The 25,759-nt window shown below is 55.0% G+C and overlaps 1 protein-coding gene across 4 annotated transcripts in view; it reads left to right on the forward strand.

The window, feature by feature from the left end:
• Positions 1–408: 408 nt before the first annotated feature.
• Positions 409–25,759, forward strand: part of OLFM1 (olfactomedin 1) — a 33,001-nt gene continuing 7,650 nt past the window's right edge. Inside the window, exons 1-5 of one of the 4 annotated variants that reach the window (XM_083806879.1) lie at positions 409–547; positions 2,189–2,356; positions 14,830–14,979; positions 20,034–20,189; positions 22,512–22,731. In XM_083806879.1, the coding sequence (XP_083663005.1) occupies positions 2,291–2,356; positions 14,830–14,979; positions 20,034–20,189; positions 22,512–22,731 (592 nt within the window). In that variant the 5' untranslated portion in view covers positions 409–547; positions 2,189–2,290. Of the gene's footprint in view, positions 548–1,749; positions 2,357–12,258; positions 12,868–14,829; positions 14,980–20,033; positions 20,190–21,957; positions 22,317–22,511; positions 22,732–25,759 lie in introns of those variants that run through there. The other 3 variants (XM_083806878.1, XM_083806880.1, XM_083806877.1) reach the window with 3 other exon arrangements.

Below are 25,759 nucleotides of genomic sequence, written 5' to 3' on the forward strand. Positions count from 1 at the left end.
TGGAGGTATTTTTTCAAAGTCTGGTTAAGGCACCGCGGGAGTCAAAGGATCTGGGTTGTGTTCCCAGGCTCCTCGGCTGTGTCACACCGGGCCCCTTTTTCCTTTCATTTCTCCTGGTTTCTGTGATTTACGTCCTGGGAGGGGAGCTCCGAGGGACAGGGCTGGAGGGTGGCTCTACAGGGCCTCACCCTTGGGAGCCCGGAGCCCAAGTTCTAAAACAAGGTTCTTGACGTTAATTATGAAAGAGTGTAAAAGAGGAATAAATTAAATTACACAGCTGATGCTTTTGTCATTTACCCAGGTGCAAGCCGTGACTATTACCCTGAAAGTCAATGAAGCTGGGTGTGTATAAAAGCAAAGGAGGGGGGAAAAGAAAAGAGATTCCACTTTGGGAATATGTTGTGGTTTTCTTGGGGGGAAAAATACCATTTCATAGCATTTTTGGTACCACTTGTTAGTAACTCTCCAGCCTTCCCCTGCCTTGTGCTGGAGCCGATCTGGGCAGGCATCCCACTGTGGTCCCAGTTGGGGACAGATGATGCCCGAGGTAAGGTGCCAGGGGAGGGCGTGTTCAGATCCCATTGGGCAACTGATGCTTTTGGCCTCTGTGCACTCCTCCTGCTAAAGTCAAGGGGAGTTTAATGCTCTTTAAAGGTCCTCTGTTTTTATGGGCTATAAAACATTGACCTTAAAGGGAGGTGCTGGGGGAAGTATATTAAAGAGAGATCTATGTTGGATAGCCAGACACGCCAGCTTTCCTGCGGCTGCTCTCTGGAGTGCCTTTTTCTGAGCTCTTTCTAAACTAATCTGTTGATTTCTCTTGATGTATGGTGCTGGTGAAACCCCCTGCAGGGAGGTCTGGCCATGCAGCAGCCATGCCCACAGCCCAGCTTTCCCTTGGCCATTTGCTGATGGGAACACATCGAAGCTTTTCTGCATTTTTTTTTTTCTTGGCTGTTTATCCCTGCTGAACCTCAGCCCAGGGTCAGGGGGCTGCAAATTCCTCAATTTCTGCCTACTGCCACCCCTTATGATCTCAGGGCATGGGGGATGCCCTGTGTCAGCTCATCCCCATGGGAAGCCCAAAGCCCCCTCCTGCAGTGACCTGTGCCATGGGACTGCAGAAGAAGAAACCCTTTGCAAGGAGCAATCAAGGAAGGGAAAAATCCTCTTGTGGGGCCTCTGTTAATTGGGGGCCGGTAGCAAGCGATTTCTATTAACACACTCGATGATCATTAAGAGAAGTTCTGCATTGCATTTCTCACCTCCGAGACAGGGAGGTGATGCTCGGCACCTGCAGTGCCAGATGCTAAGAGGCTTAATAGCATTTATGAGGTCCTGGGAAAACCGTGGGTTGGAAAGCATTCAGAGGGTGCGTGAGGGAGAAATGAGGGGTGCATAGCCCCTGGGGACCTTAGGGAGGGGAACAGCCCCTAGGGGAGGGGAAGGGTGCTGCCGGCAGAGCCCTGGCAGGGCGGTGGGTGCAGAGGATGCTGAGTGAGAGGGCGGCCGCCCTACTGCTGTCGTGAGCTCGGGTCTGAGCCTCCCAGCAGATGTTCGGAGCCCTCCGGGAGGGCTTGATTTGGGCACGCATCTTTGCCTGGGGGTCTGGTAATTCGGGTGCAGGAGCCCCTCTGCCCCGGGGTGCAGGCGGGGAGGGGGTAAACGCCCCCACCCCATCCCCGAGCCTCCCGCTCGCCGGCTGCCCGTTCCCCCTCTCCCTTTGCCGTGTTTAGTTAAATTTCCCCCGCCTTAGTTGATGTCACATCCTGTTCCACAGCCATCCCCTGCCAGTAGCCAGCCTTACCAATTCCTTTCCCCCTTTTTTTTTTTTTTAATCCCTGTCCTCTCCCCATCACCCACCCCCCCCCCCCTTTTCACGGCAAACTTTTGGCAATAGCAGGGATAATCGCTTCGTGCTCCGGTGAATTTCTCCTCGCAAATGTCTTTCTAGCAGGGGAGCCATTAAAAAAAAAATTGCCAGAGAGCAGAGGAGAGAACCTGGGATCCCAATAAATATGCAAAGTGAAGGCTCTGCTAAGCAGATTTCTTGCATTGCTTCCTGGGGGTGCTGAGAGCCGCCCGGAGAATCAGCGATTTATTTTATTTTATTTTTTTAAATTGCATCTCGTTGTCTTTATTTTTTTTTTGTACATTTATTTTTAATTAAAACAATCCTAACAATAAGGGAGCGAGGAGGCAGCGAGGCGCTCGGTGATCGGCACAGGGAGGCTCGCCGGGAGGAGCGGAGGCGATCTGTATGCAAGGTGCCTAGAGCGGGGTGCGAGACATGCAACCGGCAAGCAAGCTCCTGACCCTCTTCTTTCTCATCCTGATGGGCACAGAACTCACTCAAGTAGGTTTCGCTCTTGCTTTTTCTCCCCCCACCCCCACCCCCCCCCTCACCTTTTTCTCCCCAACGCCATTTTCTGCTAAACCTCGAGAGCTCAAAGAAAAATAAAATTTAATCCCCCTCGAGTAGGAAATTGCACCCCCAGCCCCCCCCCCCCTTTTGTTGCAGCCCGTGCCGTGGGTGCACCTGCAGCGGGGCCGGGGGGGGCACAGGGTGGGGGTGCGGGCAGAGGGGGGCTGGGGAGGGGAGGAGAGGGGCTGCCTGGGGTGGGGAAGGGGCAGGGGGGTCTCCTGCAGCCCCCCTAGGGGACACGGGGCCCGTCGGTGCCCCCCCACAGCCCCACTCGTGTTCGTGGGTTGGGGGGGCTCCGTGGCCCCTCGCTGCCTACGGCTTGGGGAAGTTTGGGGCTGCGTGTCCCGTGTCCCCGCATGTCCCCCCCGTGTCCCTACGGGGATGCGCTGGGAGTGTCTGGTGGTGATCCCTGCCCGTGCAGCAGCTGGCGTGGGGGCAGCTTGACCGGGTTTTAGGGGACATTTAAGCATCCCTTAACGTTTCCATCTGTGACAGGCTTGTGGGAGAGAGAAGCATCTTATTTATTGCCCCCCCAGCCCTTCCCCCTTTTTCTCACCAGATTTTAATGCTTGCCTTTACTTTCCTGGCCCCTGCACCGAGTAAGTAGTGGGGCTGGGGGGGTGGAAGGGAGCAGGAGGGGAGGCACACGGCCACGTCCCTGGCAAGTGGAAATAAAAACTCCATTTGACTTCTTTAACATCACTGGGGAGAGGGAGGCAGCGAGGTTGTGTTTTGTGGTTTTTTTTTTTTTTTCCTACGGACAGTGGGAAATGAAGTAAAGTAATTGCAAGAGGATGCTCTAGATTGTGGGGTTAATTGTGGTGCTGCCTAGAAGCAAAAAAAAAAAGAGAAAAAGACGCTATAAATAGGAGGGGAATGGAGGCTTCTTAGTGTAGGAGCAATTAGCAGCTGGGCTCTCATCCTGGATGCTTTATGTAGATTATTTCTTCCTTTCTGCTGCTGACAATGCTCTCTCCTGTCGCTGCCCTGGTGCTGAAGTTTCCGTAGCTGAAGCCTTTGGGCTTTGCACCCTCGGAGTATTTCTGCTGCCCCCAGCAAGAGCTCGAGTAAGAGCTGCCTTAATTGCATGGAGCCCTCCAGAGAAGGGATTGGGGGGGGGGGGGGAATAATTCACCGGGGAGGGGGGTGAGGGAAGACATCCAGGCTCTGGATGAGGAGGAGGGGGGGAAGGAAGGAGAGCTGTGAGTGAGTGCCCGAGAGAAGCCCATTGTGTGCGAGAGGAGGCACGCAGCAGTGCGCATGCGTCGCGCCGGACAAAGCAGCCACCGATCCCACGGCATCGCTCGGGAATCGGCAAAAAGGGGGCTCAGCACCCGGCCCGGGGCCTGGCAGAGGTGTGGGGAAGCAAAGCGGTGCCGTGGGGTCACCCCTTGCCCCGCTTCCCCTGCAGCATTGCCGTCTGCCCCAGGGAAAGCGGCCGTGGCATGGGGATGCCACTGGTGCACCCCTCCGGGTGCTGCCACCCCCTTTTTGGCTTTGTCACTCCGCGTTGCTCTGCTTCGGTGGTTTGTGCAAGGAGGCCGAGTTACCACCTCTCACGCTGAGGATGCCTCTGTGTCTGGCGACTTCCTCCTCCTCCTGCTTTCCCTTTCTGTGAGCGCTGCGTGCCAACTTCTCACCCAACTTTAAAGCGGGGGGGAGCGGGGAGTGAACCCCCCGAGCTGTAGAGCTGAGCGCTGCTGGCTACCTCCCAGCCCTGCCCTGCCACCGGCAGGGGCTCAAAGCCTATTCTGAAGCCGTGGCTTTGCCCAGCTGGGTTTGGCCGGGGCACTTTCCTGGCATTTTCCTGGCTCACAGGGGTGGCCAGGACTCAGTGCTTGCAGGTAGCCACCTCCTGCCAGGCCCCGCGGAGCAGTCCCACCAGCCTGCCTGCTGCCTCGCCTGGCACTGCGGAGCCCTCGCCGAGTTTTAGCATCTCACTTCTGTAGCACAGCTGCCAGATGCAATCCCCAAATATGCCTTTCATCCCAGGCACCGCCCAGCTCCATGTCTTCCACGTTTAGTTCGGGGCCGGGTTCATGTCTCCATCACGTGCGTGGAGACTCTGCCTGCCCCTACAGAGATCCCGTGCTGGGGGAGGACGGACCGAGGCTCAGGGGGGAGAGGTTGCTGATTCAGGCAGCATTCCCTGATGGTGCAGAAGCCCCTGCTTTCCTCTCCTCTCCCTCCTTGCAGTGGCACTGACATGCCAGCACGCAAGAAGGGAAGAAATGGAGAGGGGGACGGTTGTTAAAAGGGGCTGCAGGGGGCAAGCACGTGACTGTCCTTCCAGCCGGCACCATGCTGGATGCCTGAAAAGCTCTTCTTGTGGAGGGGAGGGCATTGTCTTCAACATGTTGGCACTGCAGCATCCTCTGATGGTCCACCCGGGCGGGAGGAAGGATGCCTGTGCACAGCTGAGAGCGCACGGGCGATGCACACACTGCAGGCTGCGTCCCCAGTTTTGGCAGGGGCTTTGGGACCTGCCTGAGGTGGGTGGTAGGTTTTCCTTTGGGAAACAAGGGGGGGCTGCCCCTACACGCTCCCTTCCATCCCAGCCCTTTGCAGGAGCCCCCACGTGCCCCTGGCAGGCAGTGCTGGGGGGGCAGCGGGAGCCAGACCTGCACGATGCTCTGTAATTCCTTCTCGCTGCCCAAGGCTGGGGCTTCCTGGGGAAAACACAGGGCTTTCTGTCCTGGTCCTCTTCTCCAGGAGAGCCCGGTTCAGCTCGCCGGGTGGCCATGAGTGAGCAGAGCCAACTTACACTCTAAGGATTTGCCCCCCCCGCCCCACATTGCTTGTAACGTGCAGGACAGAGCTGCCAGAAGGACAGCGGGTGTGGGCAGCTGTAGTAAAGGCAGGGGTGCAGGATGCTGTCTGTCCGTCTGTCCACCCCATCGTTTTGTCCCTCCCTGTGCTGGCTGGCTCTGCTAGGATACCTCCAGGGAAAGCTCTCTGCGTTCCTCGAAGTTTGGCGGGGCAGCTGGTGCCCTGACGCTCACCCCGCAATCCCTGAAACCACACGGGAAGAAATGTGCTCCTGGAGCGGGGACGGATTAAACGTTTAGGGCTTCGGCGAGTCGAGGTGAAAAAGAACTTTGCCGTTGATTTTCCTAAATGCTCGCTGGGTCTCTCAGGGCTGTTTTTGGGGGAAGGGGGAGCGCTGCCAGCCCCACCGGGCTGGGAATGTGCCTGCGTGTCCCCACCCCAGAGCCTGGCCGTGGGACCCATGGGGACCTTCCCGTGCCCACTTTGGTGGCCGGACTCTTCCCCCCCGCTGGCGGGGAGACACACATGGAAGTGGCAGGATTAAGCTGCAAATCTGCAGCCTGTAACAGGAGGCAGCTGCCTCATCTCATAAACCAATTTGTGTCTCATTTCGCTAACTTCGGCTTTAACCAATAAAAAAAGGAAGGTAATTTTCAGCCCCGGGTTGTATTTATTGCTCAAGTTATCAGTCCTTGTAATCAGTATTAGCATCACTGCGGAAAGTAATACAAAACTAATTACGATCCGAGTGAATTAGATGGATGCAGACTGTAGGCTGCACCGGCTGTGGATGAAGGTAATTCCCGAGTTACGAGTGGTGTGTTTTGGCTCGGCTTTGCCCTGGGGAAGCCACAAATAAACGGGGGCAGGGCAGGGACAGGGACACCGAGGAGCATCCCTTTGGGGTGTGCTGCCCACGGGTGTCTCTGCCGGGCTTTTGGGGAGGCCTAGGTTGGAAAAGGGTACCCAAGAGGTCGATCTGGTCAGGCTGTTCCCCCTGAAGCTTGCACTTGGGGAAACTGAGGCACAGAGCCAAAGCTGTGTCTTAGCACCAGCAAATCCTGACCACAAGGGAAAAGCACCTCAAAATCCCGATTCTCCCTCTTTTACAGGCCATAGGCACTGCTTGCTGCCACCATCCCAGAGCTGAGCCCCAGCCCCTGCCTCCTGATGGCTCTGTCTGGGGTTTTGGCCCTGTGCAGCTTCCTCCCCTTTCAGGACCCAGGTCCTGGCTTCCAGCCCTCTTCCCCATCCAAAATCAGCCCAAATGCAAAAAAATCTCCTGGGCAGATGGGCAGCAGGACGAGAGCATGGCCCAGCCCTTGGTCTAGGACCGTTCTGCAGCCAACGAGCCCGGAACAATGCCGTGTTTCCGAGCAAGCAGCGCGCCCGGCAAGTTTTCGATGCACAGGCACTTTCTGACTGGAGGCATGCGGCTGACCCGGGGAGATACGCCAAAAAAAAAATCATCCTTCCTAACCAAAACATTGGAGTAACAGGAGCCCGCTGAGGCGCCCGTGAAACCTGGGCTGACTTTAACGGGCTCAGCTCTCGCCCAGGGGCTCTGACGCGTGTTGGCACTCTGTTAGAGCACGGGTTTAATGTCAAGAGCAGCTTTAGCTAAACACAGATTTAGCGAAGCGAAGGCCTGCAAAGGGGATTATTCGGTTGCAGTGTAACACAAAGAGCATGTTCCTCCCGCAGAAGCGTGTTTCTACTCACCTTGGGACAATAAAAGGGAAATATTGCTGAGTGTTTTGTGTGCAGGAGGTGTCCCAGCTCCTGCAGGGGCTTTCTGGAGCACGTTGGGTTGCCTGACCCCAAATGTGGCTGCTCCGGGGGCAAGGTGCAGCTGCCACCTGCGGCGTTGGGGACACTGCTTCCAGAGCACGTTGGGGTCTTTAAGTGCCAGTCTCTTTCTTTGCTTTCCCTGTCTGTCCATCCACACCCTGCCCGTGATGGGAGGAGGTGTGCTGGTGCGGTGTCGAGGTGGCAGGATCCAGCTCCAGGGCTGAGGCAAGCTGGTATGAGTGACAAAAACAGCCAGAAGTGAGAAAAACAGCTGAAAGGTCAAGGAAACGTGGACCTGGAGCTCTTCAGTGCCCATATACTGGTGCAGAGGGATTTCGGACACCCCCTGCTGCAAGCACAGGTGATGGGGAATGCGAGGGAAGAGGAAGAACTTTCACTAAGTTGGGGGGGGGGGACGACATCGTCCTCCTCCCCTTAGCCCCCCCAGCTCCAGGCAGAGAGCAGCGGGGCACAGCGATGCCTCGTGTGATGCCGGGGTGGGCTCGGAGCCCTGACGGCTCCTTAACCTCAGCCCAAAGCCCCTGCTCCTCCCTTCAGCCCCTTTGTGCCCCTCCCCGCAGAGCTGCTCAGCATCCCCGGGGCTTTCTGCTGCCGGTGCTGGGGAGCTCAGCACCTCGCCCCAGCTCATGGGGTGCTCTCCCCATCCGTGTGTGACGGCAGGTAGAGGGTGGGTCCCCTCCACCCTGCTGCTCCGCCACCTCCACACAGTCCCCGTGGCTTTGCAGGAGCTGCAGCACCTGGAGGTGGGGCAGGAGTAGGAACAACAGGCTGCCGGGAGGGATGCAAAGGGTCAGCAGAGACCACCAGAGGCAGGTTCACAGCCTGTCCATCAGCTACAGAAAAGAGTTCTGAAGAAAAGACCCTTAACCCCAGCGCCAAAGCAGAATCCCTGAAGTTACATGGCTCCAGAAAGCCGCAGTCCCTGGGAAGGTGCTGGGCCCTGCCCTGGCTGCTGCGGGCAACCAGCACGGCGGGACCCGTCCCTGCTGCGGATGTTGGGTGCCAGCTGAGCCGAGCCAGCTTGGAGCAACAGCAAGATCCGAGGCTGCTAAAATTTGGCGTGTGTATTTGAAGGCGGCCCCCTTGGCTCCCCGCGCCACCAGCGGAGCGCTCTGCTCGGGGTCTGCGGGCACCAGCTCCGCTAAAGCTTGGTGGTGAGGGAGACTCCAGCACCTCTTCTCTGAACCAGCCAGGAGAGGGAGACAATGACCGCCGTGTGTGCACACACACACGCGCGCACACGCACACGCGTGGGGTTTCTGCGGGCGCTGACCCTCGTGGGTCTCCTTGCAGCACCCGGTCCCGTTTTGCACTGCCCCAGGAAAACAAACCTTCCAAGCAGTGGAGTTTTCCACCGAGCAGCTATTTCAGAAGACTCTGTCATTTGCTTTTATCTCTCTGTCCTCCTCTTTCTCTGCTCAGAAAACGTGCATGCGAGTAGCATCTTTTGTTCCCCAACTGTTCGTCCTCTCCTGCTGTTCGCTCGCTGCTCTCAGCAGCCCTCCTCTCCTCGGGGCACCTGCGAGGTGCACACCAGCGCACGGGTCTTGCAGGGAGGGTGGATGTAGCACACAGATCAGGGCAGGGACAACTCAGGGACATCAGGAGCCTTTTTTTCAAGGCAGTGCCCTGGGTGATACAAAGCAAAGCGATCAGGAGAAAGGTTGAACTCGACCAGCTTGGCAAACTGGTACCGAAGAGGTTTCGGCAGATGTTACGATGGAAAGTTGCTCTCTAAGGGTCAGATCCTGAAAGGCCCGTCAGTGAATGCTGGTCTCCTGCAGCAGGTTCGTGCCCTTACTGTATTTTTTGTTGTCTTTGCTTTCTTCGGTTTTATTCTCTTGCTAGGCTTTTAAAACTGGGGAAGCCATTGGGGTAGGAAAGAGCTTTCCACATTTGCAGGTCGTTTGCTTTGGGCGTGGAAGTGACCGAAGTCATTTTCCTGCTGCCCACGGCCTAGCACAGCCCGGGGTGACCAGCAGCATCTCCGTGCCTAGCAGCCAGCACCACCTCTCGCCTCTGAAAACCTTTCATCCCTAAGAAAGGAAAACGGAGACACTTCTGGGGACCTCTTGTGTGCCCGGTCCTGCTTCGGCCCTACTGCCGTGGGCTAAGTTTGCGTGGCCTTGCCACCGAGAGGCTCTGGGGAAGGGCCCTGGCTCTCTGTCGGCACAGCTGTGTCCTAAGGGCTCAGCACCATCCTGCTCAGCTCTCAGTGCATTCAGGCACCGACCTTTCTGAAAAGGTATGGGAGAACCGTGGGTCTCATGCTGTCCCTCCCTTAACGCCCCTTATGTTAGCAGCAAAGACTCCCAGGACCCTGCTTCCTTTGGCTATTTCACAAATACTCGAAGCAAAAGAAGCAAATTCAGACTGATTTCTCCCACGGTTCTGCACACGCAGCCTCTCCCTGAGCTGGCACAGAGGGCTCCACGCCAGGCGGCCAGAGCAGCGCTGCTGGTTGCTGGGGGTGGGCTGGGGAATTGCATGGGGGTCGTGGTGCTGGGCCCCTCCTTGCATGGCAGGGACCGGTGGCTGCTGCTCCTCTGAGCCCTGCCATCCCCGCCTGCAGAAGCTTTAATCATTGCCCAGCATCTGAGGGCACGTGAATGAAATCAGGTGTGTGTGGTGTCAGGAAACGAATGTTTCTTCAGTCCTGGTGGAATCCCCAGCAAGGCACAGGAGTGCTTTTTCCCTCACTGAATACAACTTTAGATGATAACGGGTCTGTAGGTCTAAGTCCTTTGCATGTGTTTGGAGTAGGCAAATACGAGGGACAAACTTTACCTACAAATTCAGTTTCAGAATGAACATTGGGATGATTTGAGTGTAGCTCTCCAGTGTTTTACGTGGTATGATATCAGATACGCCATCAGGGTCTCAGTGCAGTGCTGAGCACAGCACAAGCACCTGCTTAGAGCAGCACAGGCTGAACTGAGGCAGAACAGGAGCTGCAATTTTTTTTTCTAAAATATTGAAGTCATGCAAGGCTTTTGCCTGAAGAACCTGTTCATGTACAGGTTGAAACACCTGAAACACCTCCTTGGTGCTGACCACCTTCACAGGCACGACTGTGCACAAGCTGACAGCAGTTTTGCCATGGAAGGGATGCCCAAAAACTCGAGGAAGACCTGTTTCTGGGTGCAACCAATCTCATGGGATGGAAGTAGTTTAGCTAGTTCAGGAGCCCGGAGCAGGACAGTTTCTGCCCCAGAGTCAGGAGTGGTTTTCTCACTGATTTCAGCGCAGCAGACGGACCCGTCGGCTGGCTGGCTTACTGGGGATAGCGCTGGTCTGTCCTGAACAGCAGGGAAAAGGGCAGGGGCGACAGGGTTAAGGGTGCTGGGAAGTGAGGACAGGGAACAACATCCCAGACTTGACCAGGCAGTGCCACCCAGCTGGCAGCATCCCATCTTGCTGCTGCGCTGTCAGAGGGGCAGCATCCGACCTGGCGTCCGCGCTCACGCTGTAACTCATCTCTTTTTCTCCACCTGGTGGACTTGCTAAATGTATGCTCAGTGCTTCACTGAAACTCCCTTGCGCTCGCTGCAGAGACAGCTCCACTCTGCTGCCGTCCGTCCCTGGTCTCTCTGCCCACAGCAGCAGTGCTGGGGGGCACTGGGACAATCCCATGCTAAGGGCCAGGTCCCCAGCCAGGGGCAAGGTCCCTTTAGGGACACGCCAGCTCTGCAGAGAACGCATTTCAGGGCATGGTTCCCTACTTCCCCATTTGGGATTTGCTCTGCACACTGGCCTGGGTGCTGTGTGGCAAGGAAGTCCTGAGGGGGGTCACAGCCTTGGGGCGCCCCTCAGTGCCCTCACAGCTGTGACACCCACCACCCCCAGGAGCTGTGCCACGGGAGGAACGGTGCCAAAGGAGGCAGATTTGGACCTCGTCTGATCAGACCCCCACGGGGCCCAGCCAGGCTGGGGGTGCTGAGGCTGTGGGGCAGTGCAGGGGGTCCTGGAGCAGGGCCCTGGTGGCTGCTCCATCGTGCTGAGGCTGGTGCTGTGCTGGTGGAGCAAGGGGCATCACTTCTATCCTCTGGAGAGGGCCGGGGGATCAACTTCACGATTTGTTTTGCACTGAGTGATTAAGGTCAGTTTAGGGAAGGACGTGCAGGGGACCTCAGCTCTCTGCTGGCTGAGGATCTGAAGTCACCGGGACAGTTCTGCGAACCCCTTTGGGAAACCTGGGTCACAAACGAGTGCTGTCTCGGTGCAGAGGAGCCGCATGGGGCAAAGCCACCACCCTGTTCACAGCCTAACAGCCCACGGTTTGCCTCCGAGCCGCACCAGGCACAGAAAGCCAGGTTTCTTCAAACTGCAGGACGTTTGGGGGACATTTTGGCAGCACCCAGTGCTGTCCCACCCCCCCTGGCCATACAACCCTGCCTGTTGGGAGCGGGGCGAGAGCAGCGTTAGGGGTGGCACTGCCAGCTGGAGGGCAGGCTGATTTCCTGGCACATTTTGGTTTAGCTCCAGCGTGGCGTGTCACGGTGCTGGCGGACGGCTGAGGCTGCAGCCTGGCGAGGGGGCACGCAGGAACGCGGGGGATGCTCCGATACACCACAACACGGGGGGGGGGGGGGGGGCTGCAGGCCTGGCGACCACCAAGTGCCACCCCTGGGTCCCACCCCTCGTGGTTTGCAGGGGAGCCCCCTGCACCTGAGTATTCACAGGGGGGGCACGGCTGCAGAGTGCTGCTCCTGACTCCCCCCGGTGGCCAGCAGCTCCCTTTTGTCCCCCGCAGAAGCAGCCTCTCGGGCAGGGGGGGCCTTCCATAGGGTCCCCGGGGGGGCTGTGCGCCCTCCAGCCCCCCGGCCCCGCTCCCTGGCCCCGCAGCGCCCCGCGCCCCCCCCCCCCCCGGCAGCCGGCAGGGGGCACCGCAGCGCCGCGCCGCATAGGGGAGCCGCCCCCCGGCCCCGGCCCCCGCCCGAGACCCCCCCCCGGCTCTTTTCCTCCCGCCTTCTCCCCCCCCCCGCCCCCCCCAGGTCTTTTCCCCTCTCCCCAGCTCTTTTTCCCCACCACCACCACCACCTCGTACCGGCTCCCCGCCTCTTTCCCCTTCTCCCCCCAGTTTTCCCCTTCACCCCAAATCTTTCCTCCTCTCCCCGGCTCCTTTTCCCCGCTCCCCGAATCCACCCCCTTCTCCCCAATTCTTTCCCCCCCCGTCCCTAAACCTTTCCCTCCCCCCTTCCCCTACCCCTCCCCAAAAGCAGATCTCTCGCCCTCCCCCAAATTCCCCGCTCCCCCCTCCCCTCCCCAAACCCTTTCTCCCCTCCCCAAACCCCTTCTCCCCTCCTTCTCCCTCTCTCCCCTCTGCCTCCCACCCGCCCTCCGCAGCCTCTCCGGCTAGGCTGGGCTCTCCCTCCCCCCCCCTCCCCTCCTACCCACCCTGCCCCTCCCTCCCGGTCCCGTCCCTCCTCCTGCAGCCGCTCGGCTCCGGCTGGGGCGCGCCCGGTGGCGGCGGGCGCAGGGAGGCAGCCCCGCTCCGGGACCGGCTCCCGCACCGGCACCGGTTCCGACACCGGTTCCGACACCCTCAGCATCCTCGGTAGCCCCGGGCAGGGCCGTGGCGAGGTTCTGGACGATGGGAAGGCGGCGAGAGGCGGTGGCGGTGGCCGGGCGGCTGGCGCAGCCCGTCCCCAGCGGCATGGAGCCCGGCGCCGGTGCAGAATGAAGGGTGCGCGGCGCCCCCCCCCGCAGACATGTCTGTGCCTTTACTCAAGATTGGAGTGGTCCTCAGCACCATGGCCATGATCACCAACTGGATGTCGCAGACGCTGCCCTCCCTCGTGGGGCTCAACACCACCAAACTCACGGCGGCCTCGGGCGGCACCTTGGATCGCAGCACGGGAGTAAGTGCGGGGGGCCGGGGGGGGCCTGGGGGGGTCGGGGTCTGCCCGGAGCATCCCTGCCTCCGGGGGTGGCTGCGCCCCGGCTCCCGCCCCGCTCCCCCCGGCCGCCCGGTCCCCCCCCGCCCGGGTGCCCCCCGGGTCGCCAAAATCCTTCCTTGCCTAAATCCCACCCCGGGACCCCCCCTCGGGCCGTCTGGGTTTGTCCTTGCCACCCCCCCCCCGGCAGACCCAGCGGGAGCCCCCCCCCGCTGCAAAGAGCAGCGCCCCGTGGGGGGGGGGGGGGAGGCAGCGCTGCTGCCCCTCGGGTGATGGGGGCATCACCCCGGGGGGGTGCTTTACCAGGGCCCCCCCCGCGCTGTGCAGGCACGGTCAGGTCGGTTTGGGGTCGCGGGGGCTGGCAGGAGATGGGGGAGTGGGGTGGCGGTGCGGGGAGCGCCCCCAGTTCAGCTCTGGGGTTCACCCATCCCGAGCCATGGGCAAAGTGGGGGGGCTTTGCCCTGCCTCCAGCCAGAGGATCGCAAAGTTTCCCTCGGCGCTGCTCTGCCGTCGCCCGGCGAAGCAGCTTGGGACAGCAGGTGCAAGTCCCGCAAGGTCTCATTTGCTTCCCTGCCTTTAATCAATAGCCGTTAATGGGATGGAAAATGCAGCGGAGGAGTTGCGGTGTATTTCGGTCGTGCCTTATGTTTCCTGTCCCTGTTGTGCTGGAGGGCTGCTACGGTGGCTGGTCCTGCCACTTTGGAAATGGCTGAGGAAAACAATCCCTCCGTCTTGTCTTCCCGTAGCAGGAAAAAACGGGAATCTTTTGCCTCCAGGCTGCATGCTTGTGCCTTAGAAAAGAGCTAACGTATTTCAGCTCTGCTGTTCCAGGATGAGTATTTAATGTAGTGACTCTGCTGGTTGTGAATGAAGCTAGGGTGTTTTTTTTTTCCATTTTACCGGGGATGATGAGACCTTTTGTTTTTTTTTTATTTCTGGTTACTTTTGCTAGAGAATCGAATTGTTTGTCTGCTAGCCGTCTCTCAGTGAGTGTCTGTCCACATGGGTATTTGCAAGGTTATTTGTAATATATTAAAACTGTAGAAAGAACATTTCCCTTTCGGTTGGCAAAACAGTGGTACCTTCAAAGTGAGCGGAGGCTGAATTGTGATTAAATAATGTATTTTGCAAAGTGCTGCAAGATCAAAGGGAAATTAAGATCAGAGAGCTTTGGAGAGCACAAGGGACACGGGGGGGCTGGGGCATGTGCTGTGTTTGGGGCTGGGCTCCCTTTCTGTGCTGCGTCCTGGAAGCTCTGACGGAGGCACCGATCCTGCATCCCTTTGCTGCGGGCGTGCTTCGTGGGGCACAGCACCAGGGTTTCCCTGTCCGGAACCCACAGAACGTTTGGAGAGAAGTGGCTGGTCCTGGTGAACCTGGCAGAGGACGGGGGAAACGTAACTCCTGGTATCTGCTTCCTCAGAAGAGCTGATTTTCCTGTCGCCGGCTCCAGGAGAGCTCTGCAGATGCTCATTGATCACTGCTCAGCTCTCAGCCAGGACACCGTACGCCCCCTGTTAGCTCGGGCACATCCTTCTCCCGGTGTCAAGGAGAAGATGAGTGCTCTGTAATGACAGCCGGGCAGCGGATTTCCCACCAGCTCGGCACCCCGGTGCGCTCGGTGCCTTACAGCACGCTACCCACCCTCTCTGCGGCACGCCTTTCCTCCTGTCCCTGCTTCCCCACTTGCGTTGCCCTGTCTGCTTCAGCTCTTGCTCTCCCTTTTAGACCCTTCCTTTATTTGTCCCCAATCCATATTTTTGCATTGCAAGTGAATTCTGCCGGCTGGGCCCTCGGAGGAGCTCCCTCCGCTTGCTTCACAGCCCCAGTATCTCTCACTCCGTGCTGCTTCCTCCCTCCTCTTCCTCATCGGCTCCCCCCACCCCTCCCTCCGTGACTTAACCCGTCTTTCCCTGTGTTAATTAGGTGTTGCCTACCAACCCAGAGGAAAGCTGGCAGGTCTACAGCTCTGCCCAGGATAGCGAGGGACGTTGTATATGCACAGTGGTGGCACCTCAACAGACGATGTGCTCGCGTGATGCCAGGACAAAGCAGCTGAGACAACTATTAGAAAAGGTAACGGCTGACCCGCTCTGGGCAAGGTGGTTTGGTTTGACGTGGCACAGGGGGTAAAAACACGAGAGAGTTGGGCTGAGCCTTCGTTTCCAGAAAAGACAGCCCCCTTGGGCCAGCCCTCCCGTGCTGTTGCTGTCCCCAGGCATGCAGTGGAGAATAATCAGCCAGGAGGACAAATATCTAAATATTTCTGAGGCACGGAGGAAAAGGGACCATGGCCTGAGGTCAGGTTAAAACTGCTGAGATCAAAGCAATGATATTGAATCACATCAGTTTAAAAAAAAAAAAAAGGATGTGACTTACTTTTTATTTTTTTCATTACGTTAACACAAGCAGTTTGAAAGGATGAGCCTCAACAAGGTGAGAGGAGATAGAATTAAAAAACCAAAGCCCATGCACTCTTAGCGGAGCTGATATTAAAAAAAGGTCGACTAGAACAGTACAAGCTGTCAACATCAAATATTATAGAAATGGCAGTTAGTGGTTTTCTTTCTAATGTTGACATCCACTTGATTAGTTTTTAATAGTCTGCTGTCCGAAGAGATCAAAGAATCTCATTAGGGAAACGTTCCTGATAACAAGAAATTTTCTAGATAATAGATTTCATTGAAGAGATGCCGTTTCATGCGAAATGGTCCTCTTCTCTTTAAAATATAAGTGGACTCGTGTGCTGGATATGTAATTATCCTTTGTGCCCTAATGCTACGTTGGCGTGTGTTGTGCATGACAAAATAACTTCCACCCTGATGCTCTCGGGAAGTTGATGTATTAGGAACTCATAACAGCATTAAACCTACACTTAACTGATTCTCCTATGTGATAAGGACAATAAACTCAGACAGAAAACACTTAGCCCTTAAACAGCAATTTTGTATGTCATAGGCTTCTAAAAATAATCGCACTCAAGCCTCTATTTCTCTAAGCAATACCGGCAATTGGTCCGGCAGCACATTTGTCTGAGAGGCAGCAGGCATTGTGCTAGCAGCTGCTGCGGCAGTCAGAGCCCGCTCGTGTTCCCAGAACTGCTCACATGCAGAAAACAAGCAGGGTTTGACCCAATGCCCTCTGCTAATGGGCAGGCGAGCAGGGTGTAGCAGCCCTGGGATACCAGCAGGTGCACTGCGGAGGGTGGAAACGCTCAGGGATTTTTTCCCTTGGGCAGCTCTCCGGCTGCGAGTGGATAAAGTGAGGGGGGAGCGGTACGTGAAGGCATGTGTTCTGGGGATGTGCTACCTGCCTGCGGATCTGTCTGCATCTCACTCCTACGCTAACCTATATCAAAACCCCAAAATAAAGAGTAGGCTCTTGGTGCCAGACATCTGATCTTGATCGAGGCTGAAATGATAATCCCTATAGGAAAACGCAACTGCAGCGGAGAGCTCCCAGCTCCCCAGGAAGGATTTCAGACCTGGATGCTTCTTCCCCCAGTCTGACATTTTACCTCTAGTTTTGTGATGGGAAAACTCTCACCTCCGGATTTCTCTCTGCCAGCAGATGAAGAAGCATAATGTGTCAGAGAGGTATTTCTGTTTGGATTTTCAAAGCAGGAAACCTGGCACTCACCTACAGAAATAATAAGGCATTGCTTTTGTGGGCCAGAAGAAAGCTGCTTTTCTGTGTGTGTGTACACGAGGCAGTTACAGCATCCTCAGTGAAAATCTCTGCACAGGGGCACCAGCAGCCAAAGGCAGCTTGAGGTTCCCAGCTGCCGAGACCCCAGCTCCCCTCAGCACATGGGCACGGGTCCTGCTGCTTGCAGGTGATTCCTGGGCACCCCGTCAGTGTGAGGAGCAGCAGGTGCGAGTGAGCTAAGGTGAGCGAGGTCTGCTCGCCACCGCACAAACTGTTCAGGCCGCCTTCTGACACCGAGGTGTCTGAGCTCATCCTTGGCGGCCGTGCGCGGAGCCCTTCCTGCCTTCCGTGCGTCAGGTGCTGAGGCCAGATCCTGGGCTGCGTCCAAACCCAGCCGTCACCGAAATCCTGTTCACGAACAGATTATGTTTTATCTTCAAATGGATTTTTTTTTATTTTTTTTTGGCCCTGTTATCTGGGAGGACTTCCTCCTCTGACAGTTAAACCACTTCTCGTTTCCTGCCAACGCTTATTCTTTGCCAGCACTGATTTCCAGCTTAAACAGTTCTTCTTGTTCCTTTGATACTCGCTCTGAGGTGTTATTTAGAGAGGACAATGATCTGCTCAGCCTTCCACAATCCTTATAAAACGGACTTCTCTTGTACCGATCCCTTGGCTGAGTCCCTCTCTCTGCCACTTTTTCCTGTAGACCACAACAATCTCCCTCAAGATGTCTCAAGCTATTGCTCCATCAGTTTGTCCAGCTACCCCAAGCTCAAGCTAAGCATTCATCCTGCCTCAGACCCCCAAAACGGGCTCTGAACTGCCTTCCTGAGCTGGTCAGGACTGGTCTGTGATTCAAGACGACAAAGAAGTCATCCTGACCTCTTGTCGAAGATGACAAGAACAGAACTGGAAGTTTTGCCTGTATCAGTTTTCTGTTTTGAATGCTAAAGTGCACTCTTTTCCCCAAGACAATCACAGGTACCTCTCTCTCTCATCAGCTTGATGGAAAATGAGGTTTCACGTTGAGAGCGCACGCTCAGCCAGTGGGGGCGAAAAGCATTTTAGCTGCTGTTCGAGGGTAGTAGCTAATGGATGAAGCTGAGGGAATCTGAGACAATATCCTCAGGTCTCAGTTCATTAGAGCACTTATGTACACGCTTAAGTTTAAGCTGTGAGCAGTCTCATTGAAATCTAATCATGTGCCGAAGTACTTTGCTGGATCAAGGGCTTAATATGCTAATGAAGGAAAACAAGTAGATCTCCAGATGATGAAGCACGCATTACTGTCAGAGATTAGGAATGACGGAGGTTGAGTTTTTACCAGTCTGGCCAGAATCCCGCCTGGCTGAAAACAATACAGGCAACAAATAGCGAGAGTCTGAACTTGTAAAACACATCCCTAAAATAGCACGGCGGCTAATTTTAGAGATCTGAGTTTAGAGCCCTGCGAGGAGGCTAATTTCCTCTGCCGTCGGGGGAGAGGCAGGCTCCTCCAGAGGTGATTCAGAGCAGGAGCCTGAGCGAGCTGCTCTGATTCACTTCCCAGCACAGTCTGTTCTCCCTCTGCGCGGTCCGAGAGCAGCGCCGGGAGCCCCCTGCTCAGCACCTGCAGGGCCGGGTGATGGTGCACACCATGGTATGGTCGCAGCGCTGCTCGTCTGATTGCTTGGCCTAAAGTTGGGGCTGGGCATGAGTGGGCTAAATGAGATCAATTTTGTGCGACCCCAACAAGTCGTTCCTATTCCGACCCTTTGAAACAATTCTGCTACGTAGATATGGCTTGACTCAAAGGAGAATAGACTGGATTAACAGGATAAGGATGTCTAAGAGGAGGGATTGCAGGCAAGTCATGCTTGTCTGAGGCCTCTCCTCTCCCTCCAAGGGGCACCCTCCAGCCCAGGTGCTGCGGAGGGTCTCAGACTGACAAATACCTTCACCTCTGCTGAGGACGACTATTAAAGACCCAGAGCAGTTGCGCTGGTCGTACAAAACGTTTCCTCGCCGCTGGCCTTTGAAATACCAGCTGCCCATACATTTTTAATGGTTCCCTGTAATAGTTTTCTTGTCGGCGTGCATGAGCGATGGGCTTTTTGATCACTTTGGAGATGCAGACACGAAAGTTGGCATTTGACCTGCGCTGCTTTCAGCAGGCAGGCTGCGAGAGCCCGATGCACGCGGGTTTCCCACCTCTAAGGTAAGTCGCAGCAGCACCGTGTGGTCTGCTGGAGGAAGCGCTGCCCTTACACCCTTCTTTCCCCGTCTCAGCTTTCTGCGTTTTTGCCCCATCATGGACAGAGTTGGAGCGGAGCTGGAGGGCTCTCGGAAGCGACTCGCGGAGATGGTTTTGGCTCACAGTTGGGTTTTGCTCAGACGCCCACAGAGGAAGAGGCTTGAACCGGGAGGCCTTTGATGCTAGGCACCGTGCAGCGCCGTGCTTGGATGCCTGATTCGCTTTGAACACAGGCATTGTCCCCGCAAATGCCGTCAGGGCCGGGGCATTTCTGTGGGTACCGTGGCAGTGGTGGGGGCACTGCTCGTGGGATGAGCCCCAGAATGTACCAACCGTGGTACAAACACAACCCTCCCCGATGCAAAGACCTTTAATTGCACCCCTTGCTTGATGCTAAATATGTGCTTAGGTACTTGCCTAAGTCAGAGCTTCATTTGCCCTCTCATAGCCTGAAAAATGAGAAGCAAATCTCTTAGTAAGTCAGAGGACAGCCGGCCTTCCAAATCGGGTCATTCAAGCTATCATTTCACCCCGTTCCTTACACCTCCGCCACAAGCAGCTTTTTCTCACGAGGAGCCCGGCCAAACCTTGCATCATTCCTTCGGCAGGGCCAGATGGGCACACAGGGGGACGCAGGAAAGTGCCCGGCACAGCACCCACCCGCGGGGCAGGGATGCACCCGTTATTCCCCAGCTCCGGGGCGCCCTCGCCTCTAGCTGGATTCGTTGTGACAGACGCTGCATAAACCGTAGGGCTGTTTGGGTAACCGAGTTTTACTAGCTGGGAGGAAAGTTTGCACTTAGGCAATCAGTGTCACTTACATGCATGAAGAAATGATAACGTGCATCTCAGCAGAGGCGTTTCTCGGAGTCAGATGTGCTCCCGTTAAACTAATAGGCTCTCCTTGTGCAGCAGCAGGCGTCGGGTGCTCTTCCAGACCGAAAGAGGCCGTTACCACTAATGCACCTCATACTTGACTACAGCCCTCATTTGCACGTGGGATCGCTGAGTTATTCTCTGCAGCACGGCAGAATAAACGTTTATGAAACCACTTTGCTCTGGTTTGGAGCGTGGGGTCATAATATGAGGAGATGCTGTTGATTAGCCAGTAAATAATGCATCTGCTGATTGCCCTTTAGCTTTGTTGACTCGGGGAAAATGTCAGCATCTGCATTCGGCCGCGAGCAGCGCTGCCCTGCTGCTGAATATGTGCCTTGTGCGTGACAAGTCCCTTCTCGTTTGACAGGTGCAAAACATGTCCCAGTCGATAGAGGTGTTGGACAGGCGGACTCAGAGAGACCTACAGTACGTGGAGAAGATGGAAAACCAGATGAGGGGACTGGAATCCAAATTCAAGCAAGTGGAAGAAAGCCACAAGCAGCACCTGGCAAGGCAGTTTAAGGTAGGTGTGCTTTCCAATCCACTAACCGAGCCGTGGCCGGAGATGCCGCGGGGCGCGCACTGTGTCCCCAGCCCTGCTTCACTGTGCTCGTGGCCACCCAGCCACCCTCCTGTCCAAAGCAGGGCCAGATCCAGGTTGCAGCATTGCTTCCTCTGCCACAGAGCATTTTTCTGCAGGGTAAAAGCCTTTATCGCCACATTCCCATACCCACAGGCTGGTGGTGCCCCAACAAGGCTGGGCTCCGTGGTGGGAGAGCCTGGGCAGGATGAGGCCAGGCAGAGCTGGGGCTTCCTCCCGTCCCCATCCCCACGCCTGCCCGGCTCCAATTCCCCTTGGGAGGAGCCACGAGCAGAGGCTTTGTGTTCACTTCTCTACACGCCAGGCTCTCGCCCCTTCACTGCCCTCCTTGGCGGGGTTGCATCAGTGGGGCAATCAGTCAAGCAAACAACCCCCCCAAAAAAATCAGTGTTTTTCACTGATTCACAAATTCAGCTGTCATCAGGCTGGCCAACTGAGCACCTTCAGGGGTGCGAATGTCCAGTTTTGAATAAGGATGTTGGCAGCAGAGCCAGCGCCTTCTGGTCAGTGATGTGCCTTTTGTCCTGGTGTCACGCAAATTAGGAGGAAAAAATGGCCATTTAAATGAGGCTGCCAATGCAGCAGCTTTCCAGAACTTGGCTGAGACCAAATGAAATTGCCCAAAAGAGACTGCCATTACTATTTGTAATGTTACACTTCTGTAATATATTGGATTAAGAATTAAGCACAAATTGGGAAGATTGCTAGTGAAATTTGGGGACAGGTCCCAGTGATCCCCATCCTGCTGCCCAGCTGACTGGTGTTTTAAACCAGATATTTCTTAATTGATACGTTACATGCTGAAATACCAAGATTATGTGATAAAAAGCTGGGAAGAAAGCTCTTAAAACTTTCCACCAGCTCTGCCTCCTCCACTCCCCATCCCCAGGACCCTGTTTAGCTCTGCAGCCAGGATGCCAGGCCCAGCTCTCTGAGTGGAGCAAGAGTTTGGTTTTTTTTTTGTTCTTCTCCATTCAGATGAGTTTAATGCTCCCCAACGCCTGCCAGGGAGCTTGCACCAGGTAGCCCGAGCCACTAAGAAAATAAACAAACAAATTCCCCACGTGCAAACCACAGGAGGGAAAGCCTTTTGACTTAAATAGGAGGCAAAGAAACGAGGCTGGGGGCCAGTTTCTAATGCTGTCCACCCCGGAGCTGCTTCACCAGGCAGGCAGAGGTCACAGCCTGAGCCTTCCCCTGCGCTGCTCTGGCTGGTGTAAGCAGCGCCAGGTATACCCTGTACACTGACATGCTTCATTAACGGGTAGGTGCATGCATATTTATGTCTACTCATTAGCTGCTGGAGCAAAGCATCCTTAACAAAATGCTGCACACTGTGCCTTTAAACAAGGCCTTCATTTAATTAAAAACAAAAAACAAAAACAAGCTTTCATTGCAGCAAAATAAATTTGGTAATGACTTGGATTTTTGTGTTCTTCATAGCAGGCCTGAAAACAGTAAGGAATTTTTGTATGATTTGCTGCCAAAGCATCATTTTAAATAACAGCCACAGCATTTTGTTTCTGCTAATGCCAGCGTTAAAATATGAGTGGTTTGGAGATCTTGTGTTGTTTTTTGTTTTGTTTTGTTTTGTTTTCTCTTTAGTTCTGTATTTGTCTATGAATGGCTATCTATATAAGGCAGGTTAGTGAGCTAGATCCTCAACAGTATTTCATTTTCTTGCTTACAGGGCTAACTTAAAAGCAAGTTTTTTCAATGCTGCAGTGACTGAAGAAGCAGTTCACTCCCATGTAACCATGAAAAGAGGGCCACAGAGCATTTTGCACCATGCATTTATTTTTTTGATTATTTTCCAAATTAGCACCATATCTCACTAAGGAACCTTGAACCACACAACCGAGATCTTCCTTTGCATGCAATTGTAGATGCATTTCATGAATAGTTTGAAACCCTTGTCAATGCATATATATTATTTTATTTTATTTTTTGGAAAGAAAAAAAAAAAGAACTCTTTGTGTATGTGATCTGAAGCATGTAACCCTAAGATGTTGCATTCTAAAAATGACAAATAAAGGCCTTTCCCAAATATTTTGGTGTTCTGCAGCCTGTTTAATATGTTCTTTCCAATACATCATTTGGACCAAAATAATAATTTAAATAATTTTAATGATAATAATTTTGGGATATGAACATTGCACTCACGTAGGAAGCAACCAGGTCAAGGCAGAGTGTTGCAGATTTTTGCACGCATAGCACTGAACCAAGCTTATTTTAACCTTGCAGGCAATAAAAGCGAAAATGGAGGAACTTAGGCCTTTGATACCAGTGTTGGAAGAGTACAAAGCCGATGCAAAATTGGTATTGCAGTTTAAAGAGGAGGTCCAGAATCTGACGTCAGTTCTAAACGAACTCCAGGAAGAGATTGGCGCCTATGACTACGAAGAGCTTCAGAACAGAGTGTCAAATCTTGAAGAAAGGCTTCGTGCATGCATGCAAAAATTAGGTAGGCTCAGAACAACATGGTGGCACTGGCTAAACACCATCGATGTTAAAACACACGTCACGTCTGCAGACAGAGATGCTAGACCGGACATCTCCCGGTGCCTCGCCTGGCTGCGAGAGGAGCTCGCCCGGCCAGGCTCGATCCTGCAACTACCTGCGCTATAAGTAGCATCCGTCCTGGGAGTAGTCCTGCTGAGGATTACTTGCACGACTGATGTTGCTCATGGTGCAAGTGCTTCAGGATCGGGCCCGTAAGTAGGCATGTGACTCTTTGCAGCGTTTGCATAAGCGGGCGGTGAAATGCGGCGACACGCGGCCTCTTAAACAACGCTTATGCACAGCAAACACATGCACCCGTTCCGCTTACGCATCGGTGTCCAACCCGTTTGCTAACTGGAGCTGGCACATTACCAAATGTCTCTGCACCCCGCTTAAGCAGCGAGCGTGCAGGCGGGGACCCAGTTTTCCTTTTTCCTTTTGCATCTTGCAAACCACTGTCGAGAAGAGCATGATGGTGTAGCCGGTGCGGGCTCGCGTTCGGTGCGGACTGTGCAGGATGGGACCCCTCCCCGCCTCCTCCCTCCCCAAAAGAGCCGGGAGCCCCTTGGGTCATAGCAGTGCTAGCACCAGGGAGATGCCCCCGAGCCCTTCGGATGGATTTGGCTGCCCAAGCACCCGCCCGAGGGGTCCCGGCTGTAGCCGAAATCCACGTCCTGCCCCCGGGCAGGGGGGAAGGAGGGTGCTGCCTCCCGCCGCTGCAGGGCTCCCTGCCGCTCATTGGCTTGATTTAATTTCTCCTTACATTATTGACTTTCTCGTTAAGCAATTTAGGTAATCTAAACACATTAACTGCTCTGCAGTCTATTTTGGTAGCACATATGAAATTACACTCTCAGGTAACTTCAAGAAAGAGCTGATCTCTTCTCAGAACTGTGTACCCTTGGCAAGGTAACGTTTCCTTTCTCTCGTGCCTCCGCTGCTGGAATTGCTTTTGCTTGTTTCTAGACACCTCCACGCCCCTGCAAGCAGCCTCCTCCCTGCGTTTCCCCTTTTCAGCTACCTCGCCAGTGAAATTTTGGAGGGTAGGGCTGGGTTTGGTTGGGGGAGATGGTGCCAAGGATCCACTTGCTGCATCTGTAGCCTTCAGCCCATCTCCTGAGGAATAGGAGAAGCTGCCGCTGATGGGTAGGGGGAACAGCAGCAGGACCAGGGATTTGAATCTGGGCTGTGCAATTGCCTTCCTAGGGCCAGGTCTTTAAATAAATCCCTCACAGCCCCTCTCCAGTGGGCTTTGCTGGAGCTGCCCAGCCCAGGCTGGCTCCACCGGAGAGAGGGATGTTGTGATGATCCTCCCACAGACCCGGGGCAGGCTTTAAGAAATTGCTCCCAAACCATTCAGGGCTTCAAAATAGCCGAGTTTGATCTTGCACCATTAGCCCCTTGTGCTCTGGGCCGTGCTGTCCTGGCTCATTGTGTCCCCCGATGCTCAGTTCTTCCAGCTGGGACAACCGGCCAGGTCACCAGCCCAGCTAAGACTGAGGCAGGTGGGGTGCTGAGATCTGGTGGGCAACCTTTTCTAGAAAGTTTGGGGATTTTTTTTGTGTATTTCTTTGAGGTTTTGTTTAGGCATTCTGGCTTTGCCCCTTCTTTTTCCCCCTGCCTGTCTGCTCCCTCTGTGTCCGTGCTGTCCAGGGCAGCTTTTGTGCCTTGGGGCTTTGCAGCCCCCCCCGGCTGCTCACGGAGACCAGTGCTGAGTCTTGCAAGGGTGCACCCGGGAGCATTTGCTGCTGGCCCGGGAGGGTGATTTATTTGGTCATTTAGCAGCAAACAGCACAGACTGAATTTCCAATGTTGTTTATCACTCCAGAGTGTAAACCAGTGAAAATGGTAGTTAATTGAGTTAAATTCAGATAACAACCTTACAGGCACTTTGCTGGCACACGATGAGACCCTGTTTGCTGAGGATTGTTGTTAGCTGCAAATTATCTGCTCAGAGGGATGCGCTGGAGTCTCAAGTAGCCTGTTTTAGCTTAAATTTGTTCCTGCATGGGCCAGCAGCACTGCTCACCTGGTGTGTGTTGGCCTGCTAGAGCTCAGGATACAGCTCAGAGCACCAAAAACAGGACCGGGGAGCACAGGACAAGGGAGGCAGAGGGGATGTGCTGTGCTCCTGTCCCGTTCGCCTCTCCTTATCCTCCAGGTAGCACTGATGCTCAACAGTGCAGCGGCATTTTCTTTAGACAAGGTCCTTTTGGTATTTTGGGTTTCTTAAGCATTATTGATGGATCAATAGTGAAAACACTTCCTGACCGTGGCATGTGTGTGAAGGGAAAAAGAAATCGATAATGGCACGTTCAATCTGTTATTCTGTTTACATTCTTAAAGATCACTATTTATATTGGGATCTTAACGTTTCCATTAATGCTCCTGAGAGGAGCCTTCAAATGGGGGAAAGGCTGTCATTCCTCGAGTCAAGGGGGAATTTGATTCATCTGAACTCCACAGGCTCGCGTTTGCTGGTGGCACGAGCCTTCCCCAGCTCCTGCAAAAAATCCCAGCCCACAGTCCTGGTGCAGAGATGGGGAAGAGCAAGCGTGTCCTCCCTTTTTGGAGAAGCAGGGTCCTGCCAGCCTGTCCCAAGTGTGTTTGGGATTGGGGGCTCCTGGCTGGGCAGGAACAGCCCGAGTGCAGCGCGAGGCAGCGCTGGTGGCGGTGCGGTGGCTGCGTTGGTGGAGAAATTGTTCCTGAGCTGCTAAACGTCGCCGGGGGGCTGGAGCTTAGGAAAAAGACGGAGCGGGGGTGTGAGCATCCTGGGGGGATGGCGGTGCTCGTTGTAACTGGCTGGAAGTGTGTCTGCTGCTGCTGGAAAATTCCTGGTGTGGGTAGAGGAAGGGGATGTGCGTGGTGGTGGCATCTCCTTGCTGCTCTCTGGGGTTGCAGGAAGGAGTCCTGGAGAGTCGTCCTGGGAGAGGCTGATCTGTGCTGATGCCCAGGGACGGGGACACGCAGACCCCCGTGGGCCCCAAATA

Source organism: Anser anser, assembly GCF_964211835.1.
Source record: "Anser anser genome assembly, chromosome: 21".
Taxonomy (NCBI): domain Eukaryota; kingdom Metazoa; phylum Chordata; class Aves; order Anseriformes; family Anatidae; genus Anser; species Anser anser.